The sequence below is a fragment of the Suricata suricatta genome, chromosome 3, assembly GCF_006229205.1.
Source record: "Suricata suricatta isolate VVHF042 chromosome 3, meerkat_22Aug2017_6uvM2_HiC, whole genome shotgun sequence".
Lineage (NCBI taxonomy): Eukaryota > Metazoa > Chordata > Mammalia > Carnivora > Herpestidae > Suricata > Suricata suricatta.
In genome coordinates, this window is record NC_043702.1 from 69030952 (window position 1) to 69050800 (window position 19849).

The window sequence follows — 19849 nt, forward strand, 5'->3', positions numbered from 1 at the left end:
ACACACACAATGGAATACTACATGGCAATGAGAAAAAATGAAATCTGGCCATTTGTAGGAAAGTGGATGGACCTCGAGAGTGTCATGCTAAGCGAAATAAGTCAGGCAGAGAAGGACAGATACCATATGTTGTCACTCATAGGTCTAACAGGAAAAACCTAATAGGAGACCATGGGAATGTGAAAGAGGGGGAAAGAATTGGGGGGAGGGAGTGAGGCAAATCATGAGAGACTTTTGAATGCTGAGCATAAACTGAGGGCTGAAGAGGGAGTGGGGGAAGGGGTAGGGGGGTGATGGTCATGGGGGAGGGTACTTGTGGGGAAGAGTACTGGGTGTTATATGAAAACCAACTTGGTAATAAACTATATTTAAAAAAAAGAAATTCTACCTTGTTGTTCTATTTTAGGTTTCCTAAATTTAGCCTATCTTAGTACATGATATAGTATAGAATGTAAAGGCAAGTGCACATTTTAAAGAGGAAATATCCTGTATGTAAAACAAGGGGTTGGCTGTCACATGGTCTGTGACTCATGAATAAGAAAGCACCAGTGATCATGTCTGGGAAAACTTTGCCTTTTAATCTTGACTCTGACAGATGACATATTAATAGTAACTATTTATAAAATGTATGTATTTTACATGTTTACTAATGTGGTTTTTAAACGTTTATTTATTTATTTATTTATTTATTTATTTATTTATTTATTTATTTATTTATTGAGACAGAGAAACTGAGCATGAGTGGGGGAGGAGCAGAGAGAGAGAGGGAGAAACAGAATCTGAAGCTGAAGCTCTGAGCTGTCAGCACAGAGCCCGACGTGGGGCTCAAACCCACGGACTGTGAGATCATGACCTGAGCCAAAGTTGGACACCCAACAGAGCCACCTAGATGCCCCTTAAACTTCTACTTAGAATTTATATATATAAACACTATGCATAATAGCAACTATCATACAATCTCAAGTTTAATAAAGGGTGGTATTTGATTTAAAAAAAAAAGTGGGGTAGGGTGGCACCTGGGTGGCTCAGTTGGTTAAGTGAGCTCAGGTCATGATCTCACAGTTCATGGGTTCAAGCCCTGCATCTGGCTCTGTGCTGACAGCTCAAAGTCTGGAGCCTGCTTCAGATTCTGTGCCTCCCTCTCTCTCTGCCTCCTGCCCATTCATGCTGTCTCTCTGTTTCTCAAAAATTAACATTAAAAAATTATTTTTAAAGAAGGGTGGTATTTGAGAATATGCAGTTGTAAAATTATATTTGCCACACAATATATGACTCCATAATATATGCCAATATTCTCTTAGTAAGTATTAAGTTCTGCCAGAGCAATGTGTGTTAGGCCAGATGTAATAATGGAATAAAACCTGCCTGGAGCACCTGAGTGGCTTAGTCAGTTGGGTGTTCAAATCTTGATTTCTGCTCAGATTTTAGCCCAGGGTTGTGGGATCAAGCCCTGCTTTGAAATCCATGTCCAGTGTGGAACTTGCTTAAGATTTCTCTCTCTCTCTCCCTCTCTCTCTCTTTCTCTCTCTCTCTCTCTCTCTCTCTCTCAAAAAAAATTAAAGGGGTGCCTGGGTGGCTCAGTCAGTTAAGCTGCCAACTTCAGCTCAGGTCATGATCTCATGGTTTGTGGGTTTGAGTCCCACATTGGGCTCTGTGCAGACAGCTCAGAGCCTGGAACGTGCTTTGGATTCTATGTCTCCCTCTCTCTCTGCCCCTCCTCTACTCATACTCTGTCTCTTTCTCTCCAAATCAAAAATAAATAAAAACAAAAACAATTTAAAAAAAAGAACTACTTTAAAAAGATTAAAGTAAGTTAAATTAATTTATTTATTAATTAAATATTATTTTTAAAAACCCTGGCTAAGAAGATCAGTTTCATTAAAAAATGGTCAGTTTGAAAAGGAACAGTCAAAGGGTGCCTGGATGGCTCAGTTGAGTGTCCAACTCTTGATTTCAGTTCAAGAAATTGAGCCTTGAGTGTCGGGTTCTGCGCTGACAGCTGAGAGCTTGCTTGGGATTCTCTTTCTCCCTCTCACTCTCTACCCCTCCCCTGCTTGGGTGCTCCCTCTCTTAAAATAAACATATAAAAAAAACAAACAAGCAAACAAACTTAAAAAAAAAGGGATAGTCAAGTGGTATGCACAATTATTCAGCCATCAAAAACAAAATGAAATCTTGCCATTTGCAACGACATGGATGGAGCTAGAATATATTATGCTAGGCGAAATAAGTCAGTCAGAGAAAGACAACTACCATATGATTTCACTCATATGTGGAATTTAAGAAACAGAACAGATGAACATATGTAAGGTGGGGGTAGGGGAACAAGAGGAGACAGGGAAACAAACCACAAGAGACTCTTAACGATAGAGAACAAACTGAGGGTTGATGGAGTGATGTGGGTGGGAGATGGGCTGGATAGATGCTTTAAGTAGGGACCTTGTTATGATGAGCACTGAGTGTTGTATGTAAATGATGAATCACTGAATTCTATTCCTGAAAACAACATTGCACTCTATGTTAACTAAGTTTAAATTTTAAAAAAAAGAAAAAAGGAGACAGTCAAAAATGGGAAATCTTCTAGAAATGGTTCTCTCTATGTGTATATTTTTTAAAGAAACCCAGGCTTTAAAGTTCCTCAGTGTTCTCATTCTTCAGCATTGCCTATGCTTTCAGGTATTATCCTCATTGTGAAATAGTTCTGGGAAGGGAAACTGATGTTAACCCCAGCATGGATTGTTATGACATGGATCCGTGCTAAACTTTGCCTCTCCCTTTCTCAACCAGATGCTAAAAGTGATTTTTTTTGTTGTTGTTCTTGTTCTAGATACCTCTGGACACAGTGTAAATACATCGGATATGTATCCAGTCCCCAATACCTTAGAATATGGAAACAGAACTTACAAGATAATTAATGCAAATATGACTTGGTATACAGCCATGAAAACCTGCCTAATGCATGGAGCAGAATTGGCCAGCATTACAGATCAGTATCACCAGTCCTTCCTCACTGTTATCCTCAACCGGTTAGGACGTCCTCACTGGATTGGACTGTTCACTGCAGATGTAGGTATCTTAAATCTTTTAGAACATCCCTGCGTAACAAATTTCACATCTAATTCCTTAGTGGTTTGGCCACTAAAGTTAACATAAAAAAATATTCCCAGAAATAACAGCAAATGTAACATTTAAGTAATTGGTTTATACAATAACTATGGCCAATCTTATGAACAGGTTATGACTACAAGTTAAAGGTATATACCTTTTTTTTAGACTAAATGCCCACTTGCCTAATTTATGGAAAATAATGCTGTTCAAAGGTTCTCTGAAAAGTTCTGAGTATCCCCAGATACTGCCTCATGTGGGCAGTGGAACACATTGTAAACTCAAGCACCTGCATTTGGGTCATTTGCATTTAAGAAATCCCCAGGAAAATGGATCATGCTTCCTGCCTGTAAGTGTGGTTATTAATTAATTCAGCACCGCTTTGGAATTTAACACATGGGCTTTCTCTCCCTCTGGGGATGTATTTTGGAGAGTAAGATTTTTTTCTTAGTTTTCTTTTTCTTTTTTTAATAAAAGTATTATACACTTGCAGTAGTGAAAAGTAAAATCTATTCTATCTCAACCTCTGGCTCTACACCCCAAAGACAATCACTGTAAATATTTCTTGTGCATCATTTAAAAATGTTCTACATATGCACATTTATACACATAATGGGTGAATACATATGTTGTTTCTTTCATACAACATGTGCTAGACTTTAACTTGTTTTTAGTTTAGTATGCCTTGTACAGCTTTCCATGTCAGCACATAAAAATCTAACACATTCTTTGCAGCACCACATAAAGATATATCATACCACTCTCCTGTGAATAGAAATTTGGGTTCTTTCTCAGTTTTTCACAATTACAAATAATACACAACAACCATCCTTGTCAAGTTGTATAGATTCCTAGAAGTGAAATTGCAAAGTACACTTTACATCTTTTTTTAAATGTTTATTTATTATTGAGACAGAGAGAAACAGATCATGAGTGGGAGAGGGGCAGAGGGAGAGACAGAATCTGAAGCAGGCTCCAGGCTCTGAGCTGTCAGCACAGAGCCCGCCTTGGGGCTCGAACTCATGAACTGTGAGATCATGACCTGAGCCACAGTCAGATGCTTAACTGACTGAGCCACACAGGTGCCCCAGCGCATGTTACATCCTAAGAAATAGTGGCATGTTGCCTGCCAAAAGTTTACACTAATTTACATGCGAACAACTATGACAACAGGTAGGTTTTCATATCCTTGTCAATAGTGGGTATTATCAAAATTTTAATCATTGTCATTGGGAAAGGTGAGAGAATGGTATTTTATGGTAGTTTTATTGTATTTTTGCATTACAGAATGTTTTAACTTCATGTAGTCAATTATGGCCTCTGGATTTTGTATCAGACTTGAAAAGATATTCCCCACACCAAGAGTATAAAATATTTAGCCAAGTTTTCTTTAGCATTTTTATGTTTCCAATTTTATTTTTGAATCTTTGGCCAATCTGAAATTGATTTTGGTGTAAAGAACAAGATACTGATCCAACCTCACTCTGATTGCTTACTTGGAAGTTATGATGGCAGGGAACGAACGATTCCCCCAAACTGAAAAAGACACTGTTGTGACAGATATTTCTTTTTGTCCGGCAAAATTCACAAACTATCCTAGAGCCCCTGAAATGTAACTCTAGATGTGGAAATATAAATCAGTGTGTGAAGTAGAGCTACTCAAACAGCAGTGGGTGATGCCACTGGGAGTCCTAGCAAGGAAGTGATGGTTCCATTTCCCTCCACAGAATGGTCTTAATTTTGAGTGGTCAGATGGCACCAAATCCTCCTTCACTTTTTGGAAAGATGATGAGTCATCTGTCTTGGGTGATTGTGTTTTTGCTGACACCAGTGGACGCTGGAGTAGCACAGCCTGTGAGTCATTTCTGCAAGGAGCAATTTGTCATGTACCTACTGGTAGGTTCAATTCTATTCAACTCAATAAATATGTACTGGGCACCTACTGTGTATAAGGCACTATGCTAAGCAAGAGCTATGAGTAAGGGTAGGTGGTGATGTTGGTGGGTGATGTTCAGACAAATAAGTGTTATACCAGGCAGAACTACCAAATGATGGAAAAGAGGTAGTAAGTGTTGTGGGGGGTTAGCAAGAGAAAGAACATAGCGTATCCAGTTGAGAACAAGTAGAACAACATCTTGAAGGACATGACCATGGAGCCTGGACTTGAAGAATAGATGAGATGTAGTAAGAAAACTATTGAACGTGGAGAGGCATTCTGAGCAGAAAAGCTTGGACAAAGACATGGAAAAAAGAAAGGTATAAAGCAAAGCTGGTGTTGAGAATTGCCTGCATGGCAGGGTACCAGTAAGGAGAAGTGGGAAATCAGGCTAGAAACCTGCATTAAGAGCATGTGTGAAGGATCTTGAAGGCTAGATTGCAAATTTATGTTTAAGTCAAAGAATAATGAAATTCTAGAGATGATGATGATGATAGCAATAATATTTATATTATATGATAATGATGAATAATATCTCATTACTCTTAAAGCTCACCTGGCCCTCCCTAGTTAAGCCAGGTGAACTTTATTTTAAAGAGAAAAAAAACTCAGAGCATGAAATAACTTCCTGAAGATCTCACAGATGTCCACCAATAGCACCAGGAGGAGAAGCCAAGCTTCCTTATTCTCGGATGTGATATTTATCCTATTACACCAAGTCTCCCTTCCCTTGATTGCTACACAGAATTCTTTAACACCAGTTGGTCTCTTTTAAAATATCTCATTTAATAAAACTGCACATATTTGCTTACATTCTGGATACTGTAAGTTAAACAGCATACACATTATGTAACTTCAGATCTAAATAATTCAGGATAATAATGTAAATGATAGCTATATATATTGGAATAGCTAATTCTGCTACTAAAACACCATAAAAAGTTATCCTTCCCTTTTCAATAGCACTGCATTTGTTGAGTGCTTAAGAAATGTCAGGCACGAGCTTGTTTAAACTCCTCATGCAGGGACACCTGGCTACCTCAGTTAATAGAGCATGTGACTCTAGATCTCAGGGTCATGGGATTGAGTCCCATGTTGGCCATAGAGATTACTTAGAAGAAAAAAATAAAAACAAATAAATAAACTTCTCAAGTAACAAAGATGTTGTTGTCAGCTCTCTTTTATAGCTTTTTTAAAAATGTTAATTTATTTTGAGAGACAGAAAGAAAGCACAAGGGAGGAGGGAAAGGAGGGTGAGTGCAGAGAAAGAACATCCAAAGCAGGCTCTACATTCAGAGTGGAGCCCAGTCCAGGACTTGATCTCATGACTGTGAGATCATGACCTGAACTGAAATCAAGAGTCAGACACTTAACCAACTGAGCCATCCAGGTGTCCTATTGACTCTCTTTTTATGGATAAAAAACCCAAAGTGTTAATATGATAGATAACATACCCATAGCCATACACTTAGAATCTCAGCATGGATGTGACTCTCATGCTTGACCTCTAAAGCAAAGTCTATGCGATATTTCCCTTAGTTATGTATTAAGTTTTGCTATGCTATGTTACTTTACTGAATGCATTATTTTCTCTCATAGGTTTATTGGAAGGTAAGGATTAGCAAAGTCTATAATATTCAGCACTGCATAGAACACATTTTGTACATTTGGAAGTGCTTTGGGTTCACTTCATTCAGTTTCCAGGATTTCTATGAATCATATCCCCCAGTTTTTCCAACCTTTAGGATACCAATTATAAACATGAAAGACAGTTACCCTCACCTATGCAGCACCCAAACTAAGCCTAAGAAGCTTTTCATGAATATACCCTGTTATGTGTAGGTAAGGATTATTTCTGTCAGAAATGCTACAAACCGGACTTGGTTTTATAATCATTTATATTAAACACACTCTTTCAGAGTATTATCATGAAAATCTCATTACACTATATTTCTTAGTCTGTCATAGAATTTAATGCAATGTTTATCTCAATAAATGAACCCAGTGACCACTCTAAAATCGTAACTGATTTTTGTTCATAGAAACAAAACCATCTGGACACCCAGAGTTGTGCTCAGAAACATCTATTCCCTGGATAAAATTCAAAAGTAATTGCTACAGTTTTTCTACAGTCCTAGACAGTATGAGTTTTGAGGCTGCTCATGAATTTTGCAAAAAGGAAGGTAATTCTTTTGTGATGGTAAAATCTTTCAATGCATTCCTTCTTGACATTTCAGTAAACAATGTGGTTTTCTTCATTTGTCTGATTATTTAGTGACTTTAGGAGCAACAAAAAAAATTGAAAAAATAAATACTTTTGAATTGCTTGTTTGTGGATGGTCTATCTATGAAATTCAATGTCCAGTATAGAATGTGAAAACCTAAGGTGATTTCTCAGAATACTGCACTTTCCCAGAAAATTTTCCTTTTGAATGCATTTAAATTATAAATTGTTAATGTTCCCTAAAATTAACATCTGTGCTTTAGCTTCTTATGTACACACTTGTATCTTTTAATAAATGCAGTATAACTTTTAAATTTTTAATCAAAAATCATGTATTTACAATAGAAATGTTCACTCTGCAAAGATTGAGCTTTACAAATTATTGTATAGGAGCCATTTTTAAAATTGAATTTACCCATACACACAAATACTTGTTTATTCACTGTTTGGTTTTTTTATAGGATCTAATCTTTTAACAATCAAGGATGAGACTGAAAATTCATTTCTCCTAGAAGAGCTTTTTGCTTTTGTTTCTTCTGTCCAGATGGTTTGGTTGAATGCTCAGTTTGATGGTAACAGTAAGTGATTTGGCTTAAGAGGAGACAGCAAAAATAAATACCTGGTGGCCAAGGCTAATGAAAGTGACATCTACAAACCAGAAAACTCTCCTGATATATATGTGCTGTGAAAAAATACTAGTAGTCCAAAAGCCACTTCTTCCAAAGACAATATTGCTAACCCCTTTCTATACCCAGTGTCCTTTAAAATAATCCCCAAATACCAAACATAAAAACAAGCAAACAAGTTTATCTTATACTTAACCTCACATCATAAAGATTCTTGGATGGAAATTTGCGTTCACAGACTTAGTAATAGACAATAAAACCCTATATTTTTTAAAACAGCCCAGATTCCTCAATGTTATAAAAGCACAACAGAGTTATAGAAATGTTTCAGTGATAAATTGTGATTTTAGAATTATTTGCTTCTCAAAAAAACCAGGGTTTGTGATCAAATGAGACCATGGTATTTTTTCTCTATGTAATTGATGGTTATGGAAAGTACTTGTAAAGAAAATTATTTTAATTGATAGAGAGACCACAGGTCTCCGAAGGTGGAGGGAGGATTCACTCTGACAAGGAAGAGTGTTTCAATCACAGACGTTGTTTAGAATTTCTAGCCCACTGTGGTAATAAAAAGCTGACTGACTTTTAGCTACTTTTATCGTTGGTTTTCAATTCTTTTTGGACAATGCATCCCCTCTTATTGCTTACACCTGGAGGACTCTACCACTGTCCCTACCCCTCCGTCCTCCACTGGCTTGCTTCTTAAAGACATTCATTGTAAAATTATTTTAGAAAGAGAGTCATTATGCAATGATATAGATGGTAGGACTTCAAATGATTTCTTTAAATTGATTATAATTATGGGAAATATTTCAAAATTCAAACTATTACATTAAAAAAGATGATAGTCTAAATGAACTAAATTAGAATATATCTAAAATAAACAGAGAGCTGTTCACAAGGCAACTTTACTAATTCCTGCCTTTTGATACTGAGTTCATGACTGTACCTACTGAGTTGAATGTATCAGATAAAGAGACAATCGCATTAAATTTAGGAGCTGCTTTTGAGAGAGAGAGAGAGAGGGAGAGAGAGAGAGAGGGAGAGAGAGAGAGGGAGAGAGAGAGAGAGAGAATGGGGGAGGGGGAGAGGGAATATATTAAGCAGGCTCCACACCAAGAGCAGAGCCCAATGCTGGGCTCAATCTCACAACCGTGAGATCATGCCCAAGCTAAAATCAAGAGTTGGATGCTTAACCAGCTGAGCCACTCAGGCACCCCAAGAGTTGCTTTTCATGGTTCATTCCAGTCATAGTATATCTGATAATCATACATATAATTCATAGTAAGTCAACAATTTTTCCATAGATGAAACCATAAAGTGGTTTGATGGAACTCCCACAGACCAGTCAAACTGGGGCATTCGGAAGCCAGAGATGGACCATGCCAAACCCCATATGTGTATCGCCCTGAGGATCCCTGAAGGAGTGTGGCAGTTATCTCCATGTCAAGAAAAAAAAGGATTTATATGCAAAATGGAAGCAGGTGGGTACAGTCAGAGGATAATTCTTCATTTTGATTCTACCCTGACTAATCTTGACCTACCTCTTTAGCATTTCAAGCTTTGAAAATCCAGGTATTCAGGGAATATTCAGATTCTGACATTATCATCTTGTTTTACATCAGAGCACATTTCAGCTCTTTCTTCCTCTGATATGAAGAAAAAATCATTATAAAGACTATGACTTTCCTGTGTCACCCTACCTGTTAACTTAATGTGCAAAAAAGCAGTTTAACCTCAAACAAATGGAACAAGAAATGTTAACCACTAACTGCTGCTGGTACTGCTAGCACCATTCTGGCAACCTTTACTCAGAAATTTTAAGATTCATCTTTGGTCCCAGGAAATATAATCAAGTCCTAGGTATTCTTGTGGATAAATAGATGTGATTCTCTGTTGCTAGCCATAATATGTTATAAAAGTCCTATTTTAACTTCACTGTGAGCTACATAGCTTGTGGTAATAAAAAAAAAAAGAATAATTTTAGAAATCTAAGCCAGAAAATTCTAGTCAGTTGCAAACAATACATAGATTTCTAGATAGGATGTTAACAATGATCATTAAGCGTGGAAAGGCGTTTTTACTCAGCATCACACTTCTAGATGCCACTGTTGCAGAGGAGGAATTGGTGAGGCCTCATCTGCTGATGAAGATGTCAGAGAGGAGATAAGGCTTTGGCATTCCAAAAGTTAAAGAGAATAGAGGAGGGAAGGCATATTAGACAAAAGTCCCACCATGACTGAAACCAGTGATTGGTAATGAACTTAGATTGGAGCAAAGCACTCACGTTAGGTGGGGCTGAGAATAACTCTGGACCGTAAGGTAGGATCCATTCACAGAGAGTATCAGTTTAGAGAGCTGATTTCGTGGTGAAGAAGACGGTGAACCCCTGTGTGCTCTGTCGACACCTGCAGTGCAATCACACTCATCTGGATATAAAGGGAGGCACTTGTGATTTGAGGGACAGAACAAGGAACATGAGGAAGAACAGAAATAGGAAAAGAGAATCATCAGGCTTTGGTGATCTGATTAGAGATTGGATGGGAATGAAGGAGAAAAACCTCGTAGGTGTCAGTACCAACATTTAAGCCCTTATAGAGTGTGGAAAACAGGACTAAGCCTCATAAGTAGTGTGCCCAAGTGATCGGTAGCATTTAAGTATCAAAAACAAATCAGAAACACCTTGTGTCTGCACAAGACTTTAAAGCTTCCTGTAATATATAGGATTCCTCTTTCATGCTTCACAGCAACTTTTACAGCAGTGAAACAGATACAATATTTCCATTTTACAGATGAGAAATGTACTTGATCAAATGAGTCCAAATTTTTTTACTCTACATGCTCCCTCCATATCTGGCCACTGCATGGATCCTGAGGATAAATATTCTTTTAACAGCTTTTCTTTAAAAAGTATCTTCATATGGGACACCTGGGTAGGTCAGATGGTTAAGCCTCTGATTTCCGTTCAGCTCATGATTTCACAGTAAGTTAGAGTCTTGTGTTGGGCTCTGTCGTGACTGCTCAGAGTCTAGAGCCTGCTTTGGATTCTGTGTTTCCCTCTCTCTGCTCTTCCACTGCTCATTTTCTCTTTCTCTCCCTCAAAATAAATCACCATTAAGAAATTAAAAATCGAGGGGCGTCTGGGTGGCTCATTCGGTTAAACCTCTGACTTCGGCTCAGGTCAGATCTCACATTCGTGGGTTCGAGCCCCGCGTCGGGCTCTGAGCTGACGCTAGCTCAGAGCCTGGAGCCTGCTTCCAGTTCTGTGTCTCCTTCTCTCTCTGCCCCTCCCCCTCTCATGCTCTGTCTCTCTCTGTATCAAAAATAAAATAAAACATTAAAAAATTTTAAAAAAGAAATTAAAAATCGATAATAAAAAATAAAAAGTATTTTCAAACACATATATGTTTTCAATAGTATGATGAAAAATTATAGAGTATCATTTTAAAATTGCAAAACAAGTTTTGTTAATGTGGATTTGCTGTTGCTGACAACGTTAATGTTTTAGGTGTGTAAGAGAGAATGGACCTAAGTACTGCACAGAGACACTTTCTCCACTCACAAATCCTTTGTTGATCTTTCTCTGAGTCATTCTCTACATATTTCTCTAAATCTTTACCTAGAGGAAAAACAGCAGAGTTCAAACTTTGAGACAGAGTCTCCTTGAAAGAGATACATTTTTACTGTAGAAAGTCCTCAAACAGAACCTTCCAACTCTTTGGATGAGCAATTATTCATTTTTCAAGATTCTTAAGATTGCACAGGTGAGAAGGTGCTGATTTTAGGGTCCTTCCCTGGAGGTAAAGAGATTATCATTGCTGGAAAAACTCCATCAAAGCTTAACGAAACTGAGTTCCTTGCAGGCAGGGACTATATTTTATTCATATTTTTATTGCAGCATAGTGCTGAGACTAGACGGAAATTTTTCAGCTTAAAAAAAGAGCAGCGTATGTGTTTGTGAGCAATAGTAATGATTACAATAAATCAGGGGTCAGCAAAATTTTCTTGTAAAGGGCCGGACAGTAAATATTTTAGGTGTTGGGGGCCATATAGTCTCCGTCACACTGCCGCTGCGGCATGGAGGCAGCCACAGATAATACATAAACAGATGAGTGTGGAGGAGCTCCAGTAAAACATTATTTATAAAAACAGGTACCGGATCTGATCCAGGAGCCATAGTTTGTTGAGCTCCGCTACAAATAATAAGATAATTTTGCTGAATTAAAAGAAAATTTTCATCTCAGGTGGGGTTTTTTTTTTTTGTATTTGTTTTTAGATATTCACACAGTAAAGGAGCACTCAAGTAGAGGTAGGTTTGACCATTTTGATGTCTCTTAGAAATAACAAAGTAGAAAGTCACTGTGTGCCAGTATCTCTTAACTCACTGTCATTGAACCCTTCTGTTTTTTTATCTTCTTTCAGGACCAAGTCACAGCATTGTACCTCTTGCAGTAACACTGACACTGACCATAATTCTGGCGATTTCTACACTGTCCTTCTGTTTATACAAGCACAACAGAGGTATCTTCAGGAGACTGGCAGGGTTTGGGAATCTTTACTACACTACAACCAACTCTAGTACAGTTCATTTGGAAGAAGATATTCTCATTTCTGATCTTGAGAAGAATGACCAATAACAATGGATTCAGAAAATGCCACAGCCATGAAGATAAGACTATAAGGGGAGTGTCCCCTGCATTTTCCTTTACAAACCAGATGCCACTCTAATGTGAATTATGTCACTACCTAATTACTCTTAAAGTGATTACTGTTTTTGGACTATAACCAAATCAGATGTGTGTTGATTTATTCATTTCCCCAAACCGTGATCTATTCTTAAAAAGGGGAAATTATACAATGGCTACTATTCAGAAAACAAGAACTATTAAAAATAACTCCCTATTCAAGACTCTTGAACCAAGGTAAATGTTTTACTGAAACTTTAAAAGAATTTTTAGCCTCATCTGGTATCTATTCAGACATTTACCCATACTCATTTAATTAAAATAGAGAGAGGGGAAGTAAAACAAATTTCAAAACTGTAGACCTTATACAAGACAAAAATTATAGGCTTCTGAAAGGTTTTCTCATTTTTTTTAATTCAATCATTTTAACACAAGATTTAGAAAAATAATTTCTAAGCTTAAAACTCATATATTCTGGATGACATTTGTTTTTATTAATTCTGATTTCTCAAACTAAAAAAGAAAAATTACCTGTTATTAAATAGGAAAGACCTTGGTTAGCAGCACACTTTCATGAGCAACCACATAATGTGGCCTAAAATCTTCAATTAGTGAATGATGACTACATTTGATATTTAAAAATATAGATAAGCTTAAAGGAATTTATCAAAATCTTACTATTGTTAAAACTCATGGTCTTCATTAAAAACTAAAGGTATAAAATAATATATGATTCTCCTAACAATGGAAAAGTATAAAATATAAGTTGATTTTATAGGGGAAAAAATGAAGATCTGAATTACAGTCCCATTAGAACCACAATAGAGGATATACTGAGAAGTACAAAATTTATTACTCTCCAATCATATTCTAAATACCTTTGTCATATAAATGAGTTTATTTGGGGGTATTCTATTTAGTAAACAATGGTCCTTAAGACACATCTCTGTGTTGGACTAGTTAGTGCTGTTGGTAAATAATGGTTAATAGCATGACACTGTCCATAAATTAAGTATCACAGATCTGACTTTCCTACATGAATTTCTGATATGGAAAAGTGACTTCATAATCAACATTGAAAATTTTACTCATTACATAAATGTTTATTGTCTTCCTACTAAGAACCAAGTGCTATTCTAGAAACTAGATGTATTGTGGTGAGCAAATTAATGAGAACTCTTGTTTTATGTCACTTATTTTCTGAGAAAAAAGTAAGAGCAAGCCAGTAACGAAATGCGTTAAGTACAAAATACCAGGTGGTTATGAAAATTAACTAAGGTCTTGTGATAGAGAGGAACTGGGGGACTCTCAGGGCCTCCCCAGAAGGCACATTTTAATTATAACATCCAGTTGCCTTGAAACTGACTAGTGGCCACTAGTCATGAGGTGGAGTTCTGAGAGAAAGTATGAGTGAATCGTGAAGTGAAAAACACCATCGTTAGAAATAGAATTTAACGAGTATTCCCTAAGAATGGAGTCCTTGTGGCCTGAAATCGTTAATACAGCTTCCAAAAGCAGCTCTTTGCTACTGCTGTGTAACTTACACATTAGGACAATCTACTTCCATAGTTCTTTCAAGTTTTGAGAATTCATTTTTAAAGGATATTATATTGTGTGGCAGTTGTATATTTATAACTCACAAGAATAATTGGCTTGAACTAACCAGGTGGTATAAAAGTCCTATTTAACAATCTGTCAAGTGAAATTAGAATTCTGTTCTTTTCAGTAGCTTGGTAAAAACTGCTAATCAATTATCCTTCTAGTCGAGTTATATTGAAGTGGAATAGTCACACATAACAACTTGACAAAGTATGTCATTAATAAAGTGGTTTTGCCAAAAGAAACCATATTTCTTATCAATGCTCTGTACTTTGCTATTTAGTATTGAACTGCATCTCTGGGGAATCTGTCCCCATTGACAAGAGCATGCACTCCTTCCCATTACTGAAATAGAAAGTACTGAAATATTATGTTTTATTTATATATGTGCACTTAAAAAAAGTTTTTCCACATTTATTTTTAATCTGAACTAGATTTCATAGCTATGGCATGAAAACCAAAGAAGCATCAGAGTCACAAACTCATTCACACATAATTAATGTGCCCCCCTCCAAAAAAATCAATTATTATCCATGACTCTGGGTAATGGAAAATCTAAGATTTCACAATTAAAGATATCTTAGGCTTTTCTGATTCCAACAGTCTTCTGTGAGTTTAAATGCTTTGAAAGTTCCACTTCTTATCAGGGGTGGATTAGATGAGGTCTTAGATACACAGTCTTTTGGAGTTTCCTTTTCCTCCTCAAAGTAGAACTGGATACATGAGAACTTGTGTCATTGCAGTACTCGAGGGGAGAAAATGATAACTGTAAATGTGCATTCTCTCTGTCCACTGAGGGTAGTTGTCTGCTCCCACTGCTGGGAACGATGCAGGCATCAGCTATGAAGTCTGTAGTTGGTACAACCTGCAATCTATTCTCTTTGATTTGGCTCCATCCTGGCTCTCTCCAGCACCACCTTATCCCTGGAGTATTGGCTGTGACTCCCATTCAATTTTCCACCTGAACACTGCAGTTCTGCAAGACCGCTTCAGCTCTACAGAGTGAGACCTACAGAGTACCATCAGTTACTCTATTAGGGGAGGCTAAATGCCCTAGCAAACAATCCCAACACCTCAGTGGCCTAACACACCAAATGCTTATTTCTCATCCATGTCAACACTGGGTTTGCAGGAGGACTTTGTTCTATTCAGTCATTCATGTGTCCAGGTGTCTGTTATACAGCAGGACCTCCAACTCCTAGGGCCTTAGAGTCCTCCAGTGGGTCTCCTACATCTGTCTGATGTAAGTTAACTTGAGAGCTATCTTTGATTAAGTATGTCGCTTCCATGAACTATTGAAATACATTCTTTAAATTATCAGTCTTCATAATAAGGAAGTCCTGGGTCCTGGGTGGCTCAGCCAGTTAAGTGTCCGACCTCGGTGCAGATCATGATCTCACAGTTCTTCAGTTTGTGGCCCACGTTGGGCTCTGTGCTGGTGGCTCAGACCCTGGAGCCTCATATTCTGTGTCTCCCTCTTTCTCTGCCCCTTCCCTGCTCATGCTCTGTCTCTCTCTGATTCTCAAAAAAAATAAACATTAAAAAACTTTTTTTAATTCCAAGGGACATAGGGGCATGGATATTTTTAAGGAGTTCAGTTTCCAGAATCTTTAGCCTTTATATATATTCTTTCTTAAAACTAACTTGCATGTGAGCACCTGTGAGATCAGAGTTTCATGCTGGTTCTTCTTTTCTAATTCTTGCACAAATGCTTATCACTACCTAAATAACAATACTAATAAATAAAACTAAATAAATGAAAACAAAAAAACCATGACTTACACTCCAAATCTTGCTATGATGATTTATCTTGGGGAAAATCCTCCATGGCACCAAACAAAGGGGAAAAACTCAAAGTCATGATGTCAGTGAAGCTTCTTTTAATATAAAGGAATTATAAAAACCAGTGTACAACCTCATGTCTTTCCCTGTGTTCATACATTTTTCTGTGAAGGATGAAGTGATGAGTGAGAAATTCCATGTTGTGATATTCTAAATTAACATGCATTATATAGTGGGACAACAGGAATGATAACTACTTTTGTTTAAGACTTTATCTCATCCAGCCCCTAACTATTGTCAAAGAAGATATTTCTGGAAAGAAATACTAGTGAAAGCAAAGAGAGTGTTGATATTTATAAGAACCTGACATTTTACTTTATCATGAGGAAAGGCTTATGTATGACAAAGCTGTGTGCTTTAGTAGATTTCTAAGCAAAGGTGAGTATTTTTTAAGGGAAATATATATATATTTATAAATACTTTTACATAGATATACATATATAAATATATATATTTTATATATACTTTTACATAGATATATATAAAAGTATATATCAAAGTAAACATAATATGTATAAAAGTAAAATATATTTATAAAAGTAAATATAAATATATATACACTTATATCCATATATATTTATTTGCTTTTTATTTTAAATCCAAGTTACTTAGAGGCAACAGCGTTGATCAATTAAGTGTCTGATTTCGGATCAGGTCATGATCTTATGGTTCCTTGGTTCGAGCCCTGCATCAGGCTCTGTGCTGACAGTACAGAGTCTGGAGCCTGCTTCAGATTCTGTGTCTTCCTCTCTCTCTGCCCTTCCCCTGATTGTGCTTTGTCTCTTCCCCCACTAAAAGAAATAAACATTAAAAAATTTTAAATCCATGTTAGTTAATATATAATGTAAGAATGAGTTCAGGAGTAGAATTTAGTGATTCATCACTTACATATAACACCCAGTGCTTGTCCCAACAAGCGCCCTCTTTAATGCCCATCATCCATTTAGCCCATCCCCCCCACCTGACATCCCACCAGCAGCCCTCAGTTTGTTCTCTATATTTAGAAGTCTCTTATGGTTTGTCTTCCTCTCTGTTTTTATTTTGGCTTCCTAAGTGAAGGTGAGTATTAACATGCTCATTAAATGAAAAAATGAAATCAGATTTTTTTCTGAATATTTATTTGTCTTATTTGGCTTAGGGATTTGACCATGAAGATTGGCCTTACCAATTAAGTTTTATGATGAATAATTTTCATCAACTAAATAATTTAAATATGCAACTCTAGTGTCATAATAAATCACATATTAAGATAAAAACATTTTCATGGAAAAATAGTACTGACAAAACTATAATGATATTAACAATATATCATACATCATTTTATCTAGCCTTACTTGGTATATCAGATAAAAAAGGTGCCTATGAATGAACAAACCTCTCTTCATTCCCATCTACTTATATGAAGTTTATATGAAGAAAGTTTTTATATTAGTCAGAATAGGTTATGGTATGCTGTGGAAACAAATGGATGCTCTAATGTTAATGGTTCAAAACAAAACTCAAAAATTAATTTTCTAGTCTTATGAAGCCTGCTATGGTTCCCTTGGTTCTCTAGGAAAGTTCACATCCAAGCAATAACTCAGAGATCCAGGCTGCATGTCCCTACATCTGGAACATGGGGCTTTTTCATGGTAGGTAAAGGAAGGTGAGAACGCTTATGTTCTTGGATCCTTAAGCAACACATGGCACTTCCACTAACATACCACTGGCCAGACGAGTCACATGGTCCAACGTGACTGCAAGAAAGTCTGACAGGCCTCCCAGTGTGCTCAGGAAGGAGAGGATAACCAACAACTATGAGCACCAGAGTTTTTCAGCATGTATAGCTAAAAAATAATAACAATAACAACAATAATAACAGTAGAATTCATGCTAAATCCTGACTTATTCTAGCAATTCAAATTAATAATAATTTCATTTTGATACACTCATTTCATTAAGAGGTACATTACTTATAATATTTTAGTTTGATATATACTAATTATTTATTAACTTGTAAAATATTTATGTTGTTCTATCAATTGTGTACTGATAAAAATTGACATGACAGCTCAATATAGAAGAAAATGTATAACACAGATCCTATGTTCACAGGGAAATTTTTAAAATAATTTTAACTTATATACATATTTTTTATATGCCAACATGACAAGGTGATGAATAAAATTAGATTAAAAATACATTACATTAGGGTAAAATTCTGTGGGCAGATTGGAATGGAAATATAAGAATAAGGAGAAAAAAATCACTGACTGTCAATGGCAAGCTCATTTGTGTATATTTCTATTTTTAAATAAATTATGAAGGAATTCAAATCGTTAAGGAATCTCCAATCACAGGAATTAGCGCTCCCCAGAGAAGCGACTGATTCCAGGTCTGGGGCAGGAAAAATGCAAGATGAAAGTGGATTATCTTGTGGTCCCAGAAAGTAAAAAAGTGCTTACAAAAAGATGAGGTCATGTCCAAAGGACACATGAACTAACCTGACAGAGTTCCCAATGGCTAACATTGGAACAACTTGAGTATAAAAATATTGATTATATTTGATTATAACTCATAAAATATAAGTCCATATTAATAGGAAATGAACAACTGAATGAATAAATAAATGAAGGAAAAGCAATGGTTCTTTTCTATGGAAGAATTGCAACTAATAAGTGTAGTAGGAATAAGAGAAACAAAAATCACCATTGGGCAAACACACAGCAATAATTTATATAGGCAAGATCCACCATGGGTGCTAGAATTAGTGGGTGACTGTTTGTGGAGAAACAGGAATTTGCATAGCTTTAAAGTATTATCCCCAAGATAGGCACTAAGTATAATGGGAAAGTACAGAAACTGCTTCAATCAAGTGATTAAGGTTACCATAAGCAGTAATTAGCCATTTCAGCATCAGGTACTCCCTAATATGATGTCCTCAGAAGGGCACATGACTTCTTTGGTATCCTCTTCAATAACGCATAATTTAATTAGTAATATAAAAACATCAGACAAACCCAAAAAATCTGCTATGATATGAGAGACCCTTGGATATATTAAAGGAGTCACATGACATTTTTATTTTCTAATGTCATTATTTATAATATGCTGTAAATTGCATCCTACTGATAAAACATTTTTAGATGTCAAGTTGGAAACGTGAGAAGGATGTACATCTTTTTTCAAAATTCTTTTAGGAAGTATGCAAATACAAACATTTGAGGACTGCTACTATTTTATGTTCTTTCCTGTCCCAAATGAGAAACAAGCAAAATCTACCTTTTCCTCAATCTGCCTGATGAGATTTGGCAGATTTTGGACTGTGATATGTCTTGTTGTGGGCCACATTTACTTGTATTTGCTCTCTTTTCTCAACACTCCTCACTCCAGGTCTTTTCAGAACTTCTCATTCTCTCTCTCTCTCTCTCTCTCTCTCTCTCTCTCTCTTCTCTCTTCTCTCTTCTCTCTCTCCTTTTTAAAATTTTATTTATTTATTAAATATTTATTTATTTATTTATTTATTTATAATTTACATCCAAGTAAGTTAGCATATAGTGCAATAATGATTTCAGGAGTAGATTCCAGTGGTTCATCCCCCATGTATAACACCCAGTGCTCATCCCAACAAGTGTCCTCCTGAATGCCCCTTTCCCATTTAGCCCATCCCCTCACCCACAACTCCTCCAGCAATCCTCAGTTTGTTCTCTGTATTTAAGAGTCTCTTATGTTTTGTCCACCTCCTTGTTTTTATATTATTTTTGCTTCCCTTCCCTTCTGTTCATCTGTTTTGTATCTTAAATCCCACATATGAGTGAAGGACTTCTCATTCTCTTTCTCCTGCTTATCCACT

The 19849-nt window shown here is 36.4% G+C and overlaps 1 protein-coding gene and 1 long non-coding RNA gene across 4 annotated transcripts in view; one reads left to right on the top strand and one right to left on the bottom strand.

Moving 5' to 3' along the window:
- The window catches only part of PLA2R1 (phospholipase A2 receptor 1), a 117587-nt gene extending 103164 nt beyond the window's left edge, over positions 1-14423 (top strand). Inside the window, exons 24-30 of one of the 3 annotated variants that reach the window (XM_029934513.1) lie at positions 2828-3066; positions 4833-5001; positions 7084-7224; positions 7727-7843; positions 9199-9375; positions 12168-12200; positions 12314-14423. In XM_029934513.1, the coding sequence (XP_029790373.1) occupies positions 2828-3066; positions 4833-5001; positions 7084-7224; positions 7727-7843; positions 9199-9375; positions 12168-12200; positions 12314-12528 (1091 nt within the window). In that variant the 3' untranslated portion in view covers positions 12529-14423. The remainder of the gene's footprint in view (positions 1-2827; positions 3067-4832; positions 5002-7083; positions 7225-7726; positions 7844-9198; positions 9376-12167; positions 12201-12313) is intronic. The other 2 variants (XM_029934512.1, XM_029934511.1) reach the window with 2 other exon arrangements.
- LOC115287792 overlaps positions 1-19849 on the bottom strand; it is a 91138-nt gene that overhangs the window by 35136 nt on the left and 36153 nt on the right. The gene's annotated exons all lie outside the window — the stretch shown is intronic.